The following is a 13,465-nucleotide window of genomic DNA, read 5'->3' on the forward strand; positions in this document are numbered from 1 at the left end:
TCATGATAAGCATTTATAGTAAAGAAGAATCTATTAAACATTTTTCTCATAACCATAATTTTTTATGGAATAAAACAATATTGGAAATCTAACAAAAACAAACCAATTCAAAAATTGTTTCCCCAAAGAATATATACAAATGGCAAATAAACATGTGAAAAGAGTCTCAACATCACCAGTCATTAGGGAAATGCAAGTCAAAATCACCAAAAAAATGGCAAGTATTATGAGGAGATGGAGAAATCAGAACCCTTGTCCATTGCTAGTGGGAATATGCATCTGCTATGGAAAACAGTATGCAGAGTTAAATAGAATTACCATATGACCAGTAATTCCACTTCCAGATACATACTCAAAAGAAGTAAAAGCAGGTACTTGAACAGGTTGTCTGTACACCAGTATTCATAGCAGCCTTATTCACAATAGCCAAAAATGTAGAAACAACTTAAATGTTGATGCATAAATGGATAAGCAGCATGTGGTATATCCATACAAGTAATATATTCAGCCTTTAATGGAACGAAATTCTGATTACAATGTATGTGCTATGGATGAATAGAAATAATTACACAAAAAAGGCCAAACGCAAAAGGATAAATATTGTATCTATTTACATATATTGACATACATAGAATATACAAACTTATAAAGACTGAAAGCAGAGGTAATGTTGAGGTAAGAGTAAGAAATTTTAAAAATTTTAATGGGTATAGAATTTTAGTTTGGGACAGTGGGAAAAAATCTGGATATGAATAGTGGTGATGGTTGTACAACATTGTGAATTGCTTAATGACAAATGTACACCTAAAAAGTTGGGGTTTTTTTATCAAATCATATCTGTGTTCATTAATGCTATCATGGGGTACAGAATGCTGTTGCTATATACAATTTGAAATATTTTCATCCAACTGGTTAACATAGCCTTTATGTCATTTTCTTATTGTGTTAAGACATTTATATTCTACATTTAGAGAGATTCACATGTACCCTTATATGATAAACCATAGGTGTAATCCTACCAATCACCCTCCCTCCACCCATCCTCCCACCTGAAAAGTTTTTAAATGGTACATTTTAGTTAGGTACATTTTGCCACATTAAAAACTTATTTTAAACAATAGGAAAAATATAATTTGGAATAAAATTAATAGTAAATTGAATAAAAGTGTAAGTGCTTATATTTTTAAAAAATTTCATTTACTCAAAAATGAAATGAACTTTATAAACAAAAATTTATCTACACTAATGCTAGTTCTTTCTTTTCCTCTTCATTCTTTCCTTCCACCAGGTTTGAAGCTCTGTTTGATGATCTGGGAAGGAAGCAGAAAGAGCTGGGCATTGCCAACTTTGGTGCTTCAATCAGTACCATGGATGAAGTCTTTTTTAAGTAATTATTACCTTAAAACAAAAAACGTCCACCTCTAAAATCCTACATCAGTTTGAGAGCAAACCATACTCTATTTGCAGTTAGAGTAATCAAAGTGCTATTGAATTGTTACATGTGTTACTATTTCATGCTGATATGTTTTCATATATTCAATTCAAAACTATGTAAAGATTTTGAGTTTAGGTTTTGATGCAAAAGCTTGGGTCTTTTTTGTAGTAGAGAGTTTAGAGTTAACCAAGGGCGGGGTGGGGGGTGGATTATGGAACATCTATGTCACCATAGGAAAAATTCTATTCTAATTTGGAGTAAATACTAGGAATGACTTTAAAATTTTCTTTCATCTAACCACATTTCTGTTTAATTTGTACATAGTTTGGTTTTTGCACTGTTTAAAAGTTCATAGTGCTAGTGCCCAGGGTATTTAGGCTGTCATTCAGCAAGGTTAGTTGGTGAGCTGTCAAAAAGATTCACAAAATGTTTCTTTTGTTTGTATGTTTGTTTTTTCTGATAATGTTCTAACAGAGCTAGATTTAGACTTTGTTCTCTCAGGTTCAGGGATTTAATATTGTCAATGTCTCAAAGTTGACTTGAGGCAATTTATTCACCCAAATTAAGTTCACTAAAGACTTTATAAATTAGAAGATAACTTCATTAATTTGCAACAAGTATAATTTATGATAAAAAAAAAATGGCCTCTTAGTCATCCAAATGTTCTCCTCTCTTTCTCTCTAGACAAGCTTCATAGGGAGCTCAATTATAATGAGAAAATTACTTTATGAAAACTAGAGAAAAACTCTCTAAAGGCTGAGACATGTTTGTTTGGGTCACTGATTATACTGGGGACTTCAAGCAGTGTCTATCTCATACTAAATTAATGAATGAATATAATTCAAAGCCATTATCTCCACAGTAGAGACCCTGCTGTCAGTTGGGCATTTACAAATTAAAACCTAACATTATCTCCCCTAGGGGTTATTGGCAACGTTTGCCTCAGAGTTTCATTTTCTACTTTCTCCTTAATGACTATACGTTTTTTAGTTTTGTTTGTAGATTCTACCAAATTTTAGTAAAGAAGCACTTTCTCTCTTTAATGTGACTGCTAATCAATCATCTTATTTGTGTTTTAAGACTCAGAGGAGAGGCTCGGGGCCCGTGGCTCAAGTGGCTGAGGCGCCAGCCACGTACACCCAAGGTGGCAGGTTCGAATCCGGCCCCGGGCCACCAAACAACAATGACGGCTGCAATCAAAAAATAGCCGGGCATTGTGGCAGGCACCTGTGGTCCCAGCTACTTGGGAGGCTGAGGCAGGAGACTCACTTGAGCCCAGGAGTGGGAGGTTGCTGTGAGCTGAGATGCCACAGCACTCTACCCAGGAGGACAGCTTGAGGCTTCTGTCTCAAAAAAAAAAAAAAAGACTCAGAGGAGAATCTTTTCCCTTAGAGGAGCATCCCTAACATCCTGAATACTAACTACACGGTAGTAAAATAGATTGTACAGTACAATTAAACTATCAAAAGCTAATAGAAAGAGAAGAGGCAGCAATGTCAGATAGACCTGGGCCCATATGCTCTGTGGACAGAAGCCATATCATACTCTGCAAAACAATTTAAAGAGGTTTATTCTGAGCCAAATTTGAGGATCTTGACCCAGAGCCACACCCAAGAAGGCTTGAGCAAGTGGACTTGCTGTGGTGGGGTTACAGTTTGGTTTTTACATTTCAAGGAAACAGGAATTATAGGCAAAGTCATAAATCAATATATGGAAGGCATACATTGGTTTAGCCCAAAAATGAGGAACATCTCAAAGCAGGAGCTTACAGGTTAGTTTAAAGATTCTTTAGCTGACTTTCAATTGGATGAGACAGTTAGACTTTGTCTGATAGACTAGGAGTCAGTGGAAAAAAGATGCTCGAATTAAGATAAAGGGTCTATTAATCAAAGTACCAGACATATGCCTAGGTTCAAGTGGTTTGTTATGTATACTGAGGACCTTCCTTAGGCCTGTTAATAAGTCACAAAAGACATCTCTAAGAAGGCAAGGGGGCATGATGAGGCATAAATGATCTCCTTTCTCATGGCTAGCAACTCAGTTTTAGGGTATCCCCTTGACAGAGAGTGGGGCCAGTCGGCTACTGGGTTAGGGGAAGCCTTAAGATTTTATTTTGGTTCACAGCTGATATCACATTTTAGCTTATGGCTTCACATAACCTCTAAATTTCAGCTAACCTCTCTGAAAAGAGCCAATGCAAGGATGTGAGGTAATGTATTTGAAAGGCATCGTATCCTGTGTAGCTCCTTGTACATGTGCATGTGCTTAGTGAATGGTGGTTATAATGAGGAGATTGATTCATGAGGTAAACTATGGAGCAGTTTAAGTGCTTACTATTTGCAAAGTACTATCCTAAGTATTGAATTTAAAGACATTTAAAGCATTAAATCCTTACAAGGAGCTATTATTGTCACTACTTTTTAGGTGAGAAAACTAAAGCCAGACACAATTTCCACAGCCACAAAGCTAGTAAGTTGTCAGTGAAGAGAAACGGGAAGATGAAATTGGTTAGGCTAAAGTAGGAGTCATTTAAAATTAAAGACTATATGACCCCCACCAGCATCACCTTGATTATGTATCCACCTGTGCCTAGATTTTTGAGGGTTTTTACCATGAAAGGAGGATGGATTTCTATTGAATGCTTTTTCTTCATCTATTAAGATGATTGTATGATTTTTTTTGTTTCCGTTTTCTCTGAATCATCTTTATTGATTTATATATGTTGAACCATCCTTGTATCCCTGGAATAAAACCTACTTTGGTCAGAGTAAATTATCTTTTTATGGTGCTATTGAATTTGGTTTTATCATATTTTGTTGAGGATTTTTACATCTGTGTTCATAAGGGATATTGGTCTGTACTTTTCTGTTTTTGTGATGTCCTTTCCTGGATTTGCAGAATGAGTTAGGAAGGATTTCTTCCTTCTTTATGTTATGGAATCATATCTGTGGGATAGGTACCAGTTCTTTTTTATAAACATGGTAGAATTCATCTGTGAATTCATCTGATCTGTGAGTTGTTTGGGGAAGAATATTTATTACTGCTTCAATCTCACAACTTGCTATTAGTCTCTTTAGGATTTATATTTCTTCTTGATTCTAACTTGAGAGGTTGTGTTTCTCTATGAAGTTTACATATCCTCTACATTTTCTAGGTGGAGGTTTTCATAGTGTTCATGGATAATATTTTGTATTTCTGTGATCACATAATTTCTTTCAGACCCACTGCTCTCCTGTGGCCTCCACAGTCTGGGAAGTAATGGGGAAATATTGTCTACGGATCTGTAACAATGAAAATGAAGGGGTGATACTCCTACCAGAGGACAAAGGCCTCTGATGATTGCTGGAGAAGCAGATGGCACCCACTGACTCAGTTTGGATCTGTGGTGAGATGGAATGGCACCAACAGGGCTAGCAGCCTGGTGCTTTGTTCTCAAGAAACTCCCAGTTCACTGTCTGAAGCATCTTTAGGGATTGTGAAGGTAGAGAAACCCTGAAGGAGCTCAGGTGCCCATAGTCTGACAGAGCTGTGAGGGGAGGAGAATCAGAATCCCTACCTACCCTTTTCATGGGGCTACAAGTTTCTCAGGGTTTGACATCTACCAAAATCTTAATCTTTGCTCTGCTCCACTTTTTTTTTCATGGAATCTCCATTAAATTCTGGTACTTTTCCCTCTGAATTACACCTGAACTATGTTTTTTTTTCATCTGAAATTTTTCCTTCTTGAGATGTTCTGGTCTCCAATGACTCTAGTCAACCATCTTGTCCCACCCCCTCTAAAAACCTAATGCATTTTTAAGAGTGATTAGCTTGTCTGGGGGAGCACACAATGTATAATATGTAATTTTGTGAAACAACTTTGAAAAGAGGCAGATACAGAGATATTAAAGAACTTGAGGCTCAGTGACCATGGCTCAGTGGTTAGGGCACCAGCCAAATGCACTGGGGCTGGTGGGTTCAAACCTAGCCATGGCCTACAATAATGAGAGCAATAAACACAAAAACAGCTGGATGTTGTGGCAGGCACCTGTAGTCCCAGCTACTGGGAGGCTGAGGCAAGAGAATCGTTTAAGCCCAATCGCTCACTCCACTGAGGGCGACATAGTAAGCCTCTGTCTCAAAAAATAAATAAATAAATAACTTAAGTTTTTGTACATGATTGATGTTAAACTGCTATTATTTCAAATTTAGGGTATAACTTTAGGATGCTAAATATAATCCCCTAGGTAATCACAAACAAAGTAGCAATAGAATATGTACAGTAGGAAATAATAAAGCAATTTAAACATTTCACTGCAAAAAATCAACTAAACATAAAAGAAAACAGTAATGCAGGAAAATGAAGGACAGAAAAGGTATAAGGGAAATAGCCAAATGACCATAAAAGTTCTTCATTATTTAAATACAAAAAAAATTAAGCTCTCCAATCAAAGACAGAGATTGGCATAATATATTTTTTAAAAAATACATGATCTAGCTATGTGCTGTCTAGTAGAGACACAAATAGATTGAAAGTGGAAGGGTAGAAAAAGGTATTCTGTGGAAGGTGGGGAGGGGGGTGGATAGGGGGAGGGAGAGTGATTGGTGGGGTCACCTCTATGGTTTATCCTACAAGGGTACCAGTGATTCTTTCTAAAAGCAGAGTATGAATGTCTTAACTCAATAACTAAGAAAATGACATGAAGGCTACATTAACCAGTTTGATGAGAGTATTTCAAGGTGTATATGAAAACACCACACTGTACCTATGATTGCATTGATGTACACAGCTATGATTTAATAAAAAAGAAAAAGAAAAAGGTATTCTAGGCAAATAGTAACCAAAACAGAACAGGGATAGCTATACTAATCACAAAAAAATAGACTTCAAATGAAAACAAGATGCAAGAGACAAATAACAACAATCCATATCAGGATAATATAAAATTATATTGGTATTTTGATGGATCTTTATATCACCTTGGTTAGTACAGACATTTTAACAGTGTTGATTCTGCTGATCAATGAGCATGATGTATTTTTCCATGTGTTTACATCCTCTGCTATTTCCTTCTTCATTGTTTTGTAGTTCTCCCTGTAGAGGTCTTTCATCTCCTTAGTTAAATATATTCCTAGGTATTTTATTTTCTTTGTTGCTATTGCAAAGGGTAGTAAGTTTTTGGTTTGATTCTCAGGTTGACTGTTGGTGTATATGAATGCTATTGATTTGCATACACTGATTTTTGTAAGCAGAGGCTTTGTTGATTTATTGAACACTTCCAGGAGTCTCTTGGCAGAATCTTTGGGGTTTCTAGATTTTAAAATCATATCACCAGCAAAGGTGATTGTTCAACTCTTCTTTCCCCATTTGGATACCCTTGATTTCCTTCTCTTATCTGATTTTTCTCACTAGGACTTTCAGCTCTGGGTTGAAAAGACATGGTAATAGTGGTCAAGCTTGTCTGGTGCCATGTCTAAGCCAGAATGCTTTCAGTTTTTCCCCATTCCAGGTGATGTTGGCTGTGGATTTGTCATATATGACTTTTATATTTTGAGGTAAGCTCTGTCTATGCCTATTTCATTAGCATTCTTACCATAAAAGGATGTTGAATTTTGTCAAATGCTTTTTCTGCCTCTGTTGAGAGGCTCATCTGATCTTTGTTTTTACTTCTTTTTATGTAGTGAATGAGATTTATAGGTTTGTGTATGTTGAACCATCCTTGCATCTCTGAGATAAAGTCCACTTGGCCATGGTGAATTATTGTTTTGATGTGCAGCTAAATTCGGTTTACTAGGATTTTACTGACAATTTTTTGCATCTATATTTGTAAGGGACGTTGGCTGTTGAGTTTTTGTTGTTGTTGAGTCCTTTCCTGGCTTCAGTACCAAGGTTATGTTGGCTTCATAAAATGTGTTGGCGAGGAGTCCATCCTTCTCAATGTTAAGAAATAATTGTTGTAGTATAGGAACCAGTCCTTCTTTGTAGATCTGGTAAAATTCAGGAATGAAACTGTCTGGTCCAGGACTTCTTTCCTTGGAAGATTTTTTATTGCTGCTTCAATTATAGTACTTGATATTGGTCTATTCAGGAATTCCATTTCTTCCTGATTGAGTCTAGGGAGCCTATGTGTTTCTATGACTCTGTCTATTTCTTCCATGTTATGTTTATGTGTATAGAGATTTTTATAGTATTCAGAGATGATATGAGATGACACTTTCTCTTCTTTTAGTTTCAGATTAATATGGGGGTACATATGATTAGGTTACATAGTTTTCTTTCATAAGATTAAAGTCTGAGTTGTAGTTGTGTCCTGCACCCAGAAAGTGTATAATATATCCCTACAGTGTACCCACTGTGTGGGAATTTACCCAACCCCTTCCCCCCACACTCCTAATTGGATTTCACTGAGTTTATCTCTCATGTGACCATGTAGTTGTTAATCTGTGAGGTACAATATAGTACTGAGTACATGTGATGCTTGTTTTTCCATTTGTGTGATACTTCACTTAGGAGAATGTTCTCCAATTCCATCCAGATTGTTACAAAAGATGCAAGATCCCCATTTTATGGCTGTATAATATTCCATGGGAGGTGTGTGTGTGTGTGTGTGTATATATATATATATATTGAATCCATTCATGTATTAAAGGGCACTTGGATTATTTCCACATCTTTGTGATTGTGAATTGTGCTGCTATAAACATTTAAGTGCAAATGTGATAAAATGTCTTTTTTCTTTTCGGTGAATACCTAGTAATACGATTGCAGGATCACATGCAATCCCACCAACAGTGTATTAGTGTTCCTTTCTTTTTACACCCATGCCTGCGTCTGCTGCTTTAAGCTTATGATGTAGGCTATTCTCACTGGGCTTGGGTGATATCTCAAAATGATTTTTATTTGCATTTCTCTGATGATTCAGGGTAATGAGCATTTTTTATGTGTTTCTTGGTCATTAGTCTGTCCTTAGAGGTTTCTGTTCACATCTCTTAACTAGTTATTAATGGGGTTGTTTGATCTTTTCTTGTTGATTTGCTTGAGTACTTTGTAGATTCTGGTTATTAGCCCTTTGTTGGATGTGTAGCATCCAAATAATCTCTCCCATTCTGTAAGTTGTCTTCTTGTTGATTATGTCCTTAGACTTGTGCAAAAAAATATATATTTATTTAACTTGATCTGGTCCCATTTATTTAATTTTGTTATTGCTGCAATTGTCTTTGGGGTCTTCATCATAAATTCTTTCCCTGGGCTGGTATCATTAAGAGTTTTCCCCCACATTAAGAGGTTTTTTTTTTTTTTTTTTTAGAGTTTTATAGTTTCATGTCTTAAGTCTAAATCTTTTATCCATTCTGAGTTGTTTTTTGTGAGTGGTGAGAGGTGCAGGTCCTGTTTCTGTCTTTTATATGTGACTAACCAATTTTCCCAGGACCATTGGTTGAATAGAGATTCTTTTTATGACAGTGTATGCTTTTGTTTGCTTTATCAAAGATTAGATGCCAACATGAGGCTAGTTTCAGAGGTGATATTTTCTATTTCAATGGTTTCAGTTCGATCATTGCATCATAACAGAGAATCCAAGTATAAAGCCATACTCACATTGCCATTTGATATTTGAACAAAGCAGACAAAAATATACACTGGAGGAAGGAATTCAATAAATGGTGCAGGGAAAACTGATTAGCCACGTGTAAAAAACGGAAACAGGATCCAAACTTCTCACTAGCAGATTCAACGTGGAGGGCAGGGGCAGGAGGGCCAAGCAGGCGGCACAAATGTCAAGTCAGGCAGGCTGAGATTATCTCCAGAAGTGAAGGGACTGGGAAGATGCTCCACTCAGGGCCTGCCAAAGTAATAGTTCTGTGGTTAGAAAAATACCTTTTAGGCTGGGCATGGTGGCTCATGGAAGGCCGAGGCAGAAGGATCTCTTGGGGTCAGAGTTCCAGATCAGCCTGTGCAAAGTAAGACATCATCTCTATTGAAAATAGAAAAATAAGCCAGCTTATTTTTGTTATCTGCCTATAATCCTAGATTTTCAGGTTTGGTGGTGCATGCTCAAGAGTTCAGTGTTCAGGAGGCTTAGGCAGGAGGATCACTTGAGCCCAGGAGTTTGAGGTTGAGGTGAGCTAGGCTGTGGCTATGGCAGTCTAGCCTAGGTGACAGAACAAGACTGTGTCTCAAATAAATAAATAAATAAATAAATAAAAATATCTTTTAAAATCGTGTATTTCCTGCCAGTGTTCTATGATTTCTACTGGTATAATTTTTCCTGCCTTTCAATATAGTGTGATAAGTTTTTTCTTCTATTATGCTATTTATTATTTTCTTCCTTAAATAATAATTACTCGTATATCTTTCCTTTTTCTTCTTAAGTATCCACATCCAAAGACTCAGCTTCAGACTTAGGCAATAATAGGAAATGTAAGGGCTTAAAATAACACAACTTACTCTTCAATGTCCCCATCATTTCATAAAAGAAACAGCATTTTAACTGTCTGAGGAGAGATAATATCCTTGATTAAATATAACTTTAGTAAGTTCATCTTAATGATATACAACATATTGTAGTTGTCTCTTTTTTTCATATTGCCTCAGAATGATGAAAACCTTAGCATCAAATGGCAGTAGTCCTCTAACTGGTGATTGGGAAATACTGTTCTGCTGACTCTATACAGTGTTTCTGCCAGTCAGTGAGAAAGACCAAGGAATCTTCCAAATTTGGAACTTTGTTTGACAGTCCTCAAATAAAATAGATTGAGACTACTGTTAAAATGAAATGCTTTGTGCTTTTTTTGTGTGTATGTGTGTAGAGTCAGTAAGCTTTCATCTTTCCAAAGAAGGCCTCAGGGTAACCAGACCATTTCCTTCATGAGCCAAAACCTAGAAGAAGACAAGAAACAGATTACTATGCCCATAAATTATGAGAAGCCATCTTATTCCAATTTGAAGGAACTTTCTATGATTAAATTCAATACTGGGGTAAGCATATTCACTAAGCATGTAAACATTGTATGTTTCATTTGGGTAGATGTTCACGTTCAATATCTGAACATAAAAGATTTTTGGAGGTCAGCCATAGAAGACTCAGCAATATATGGACCAGTCTGTACTAGAATCCCACTAATTTTCTGGTGTAGGAGAAATGGGTTCTAGATAAAGAACACACTACTACTCTCACCATTGTTATTTTTTAGGGTGACTTTGAAAACCTTTTAATATAAATTTTCCCTTTGTTCAGTTCTGAAAAGACCCAAGAGTTATTACTATTTTATTCAAAAGGACAAAATTAAGGAAATTTCTCATTATGAACCTAAGTATGTGTACTAAAACAAGCCAAAAGATAATAGCTTTATAGAGGTGTTTCTCTTATAAAATGGATAAAATAGATTATGGTGTAATAATAAATAGAACAGGCAAACAATTTTGGTTTCTGATCAGAAATACTACAACACATTATTTTGTTAATATTTTTAGTGTAGTTATATCAGATCTTAATCCTTTCATTTAATACCTTACACAAATAAGGGATCTTATTGTTTACTTGGGTTCAATACAAAGCATGCATTTCTATTATATGTGTATATGTTCTAACATAAAATTTTGAAGCATTTACATTAATGGATATCAACACAAATGTCCGACTTGAGTCCTACTTGAGGCTTTGGACAGTTATAGTCCAAAATACTATAATGTTATAATGTACAACATTACACAATGTAATCTATGTTTTTCTCTTCTTTTTAGTTACCACTTTACTACCAGCAATTTCGTTCCATGTTTATGAAAAGGGCACTATTTAGTTGGCGCAACTGGAAGTTGACACTGCTTCAAATAATAGTAATTTTGGTTATTACTACATATATCCTAAGAACTCTTAAAGTACCAAAGAATAATGAGCCTTCCAGGGAAATGGAATTGAGTCATTATGGCCAAACCATTGTGCCTTACTCAGTTTCAGGGAATTCAGATTTGGTTCTGACTCTCATAAAGAACCTTAAGATTTTTTTAAAATCTAAGAATCAAGAACTGCAGGAAATACAAGGTAAGATTGATAGAGGGGGAAAAAAGGTTTCTCTGTATTTGTGTCACTTATAAACCAGGGACATAACTGTAGTATTGAGCTACCCATTTCCTACTGTTACACATTTCCTACTAATTACCAGTATCATAAAGGCAGCTGAATCAAAGGTAAAAAAGAATATATACTTCAAGAAAGCCTGATGCAAAAGTTAATAAATAATGGAGATTTTTTGGCTGTAGGTGTTCTTTCAGCTAATTATATCACCTTTCAGAAATGGAAAAAGAACCAAAATACTATAATATTGTAAAACTTACCATAGAATATTTATTCTGACCAGAATACAAATATATCTCTTTAAGTTCTCACAGAGTGGAATATTGGTTCCAAGCTCAGAAAGCTATTTTTTATTATATTGGCTACTCTAAAAACAAATGGCTAAAAGATTACTAGACTGACTCTTTGGAACTAATTTTTTGGAAGTAGTGTAAATAAATACTTGATTTTTTCAATGTTTACCTTTGGTAAGAACCACACTAAATACATTATCTGCATTATTGTCCATGCTTTAATGTTAAAAACAACCTTTTAGGTAGCTTTTTAGGTATCTGTTCCTGTGTAACAAATTACCCCCAATACCTAGTGAATGGAACATTTTAACTTTTGGTAAGGTAGAATTAACACCTTCTCCCATAAAGATTAAGAAAAATGCTTACCAAACTATATCTTTTCTTAATCAAGCATTTTAGAACACCAGAGATTGAGCAAAAATACAGAACAAACAAAAAAGTTTCTACTCAAGAAAAACTATTGACTTTCTCTATTAGAATAGGGTCCATGGCATTTAACTTGGTATTATTCCTATCACCCTCACTTAGAGCTCAGTGATATGTAGCCATGAAAAGCCAATAGCGGAAAAGGGTACACTCTCTAGAGCTCAGTTTGAAGTTTAAAATTCCACATATATCTTTTCTCAGGGTTTCATAGTTCTCTTTGTAGAGGTCTTTCACGTCCTTTGTTAGGTAAATTCCCAAATATTTCATCTTCTTTGGCACTACTGTAAAAGGAATAGAGTCCTTGACTGATTTTTCAGCTTGATTATTATTGGTATATATAAAAGCTACTGATTTGTTTAACAAAAACAAAAAGCTACTGATTTGTGAATGTTGATTTTGTATCCTGAGACACAGCTGTATTCTTTGATCACTTCAAAGAGTTTTATAGTTGAGTCCCTGGGGTTTTCCAGGTATAAAATCATATGATCTCCTCTGACTCTATTTGGATATCCTTTGTTAACATTTGTTAACAAATGGAAAAAGATACCATGCTCATGTCTAGGAAGAATCAACATTGTTAAAATGTCCATACTACCCAAAGCAATATACAAATTTAATTCAATCCCTTTTAAAGCACCATTGTCATACTTTAAAGACCTGGAAAAAATAATACTTCATTTTATATGAAATCAGAAAAAACCTTGATTAGCCAGGAGGTTTTTCATTACTCAGAAATAAAAACAAAGCAGGAGGAATCACACGACCAGACCTCAGACTTTACTATAAATCTATAGTGATCAAAACAGCATGGTACTGGCACAAAAACAGAGAGGTAATGTATGGAACAGAATTGAAAACCAAAAGACCAACTACTTACTGTCATTTGATCTTTGATAAGCCAATTAAAAACATTCAGTGGGAAAAAAACTTCCTATTTAACAAATAGTGCTGGGTGAACTGGCTGGCCACCTGTAGAAGACTGAAACTGGACCCACATCTTTCACCATTAACAAAAATTGTTTCTCACTGAATAAAAAAACTTAAATCTAAGACATCAAACTATAAAGATACTTAAAGAAAGTGCAAAGGAAATTCTTGAAGAAATTGGCCTGGGAGAATGCTTTATGAGAAGGACACCCTGGGCAATTGAAGCAACACCAAAAATACATTACTGAGACCTGATCAAATTAAAAAGCTTCTGCAAAGCCAAGAACACAGTAAGTAAAGCAAGCAGACAGCCCTCAGAATGGAAGACAAAG

General features: G+C 35.5%; 1 protein-coding gene across 1 annotated transcript in view; it reads left to right on the top strand.

Moving 5' to 3' along the window:
* LOC111727156 (ATP-binding cassette sub-family A member 3-like) overlaps nt 1-13,465 on the top strand; it is a gene marked incomplete at its 5' end in the record, with an annotated part of 186,952 nt that overhangs the window by 129,689 nt on the left and 43,798 nt on the right. The window contains 3 exons of the mRNA XM_023516691.1: nt 1,289-1,387; nt 10,223-10,391; nt 11,157-11,454. Coding sequence (XP_023372459.1) covers nt 1,289-1,387; nt 10,223-10,391; nt 11,157-11,454 — 566 coding nt within the window. The remainder of the gene's footprint in view (nt 1-1,288; nt 1,388-10,222; nt 10,392-11,156; nt 11,455-13,465) is intronic.

Source organism: Otolemur garnettii, unplaced genomic scaffold (assembly GCF_000181295.1).
Source record: "Otolemur garnettii isolate 467f Iridium unplaced genomic scaffold, OtoGar3 scaffold00096, whole genome shotgun sequence".
Taxonomy (NCBI): domain Eukaryota; kingdom Metazoa; phylum Chordata; class Mammalia; order Primates; family Galagidae; genus Otolemur; species Otolemur garnettii.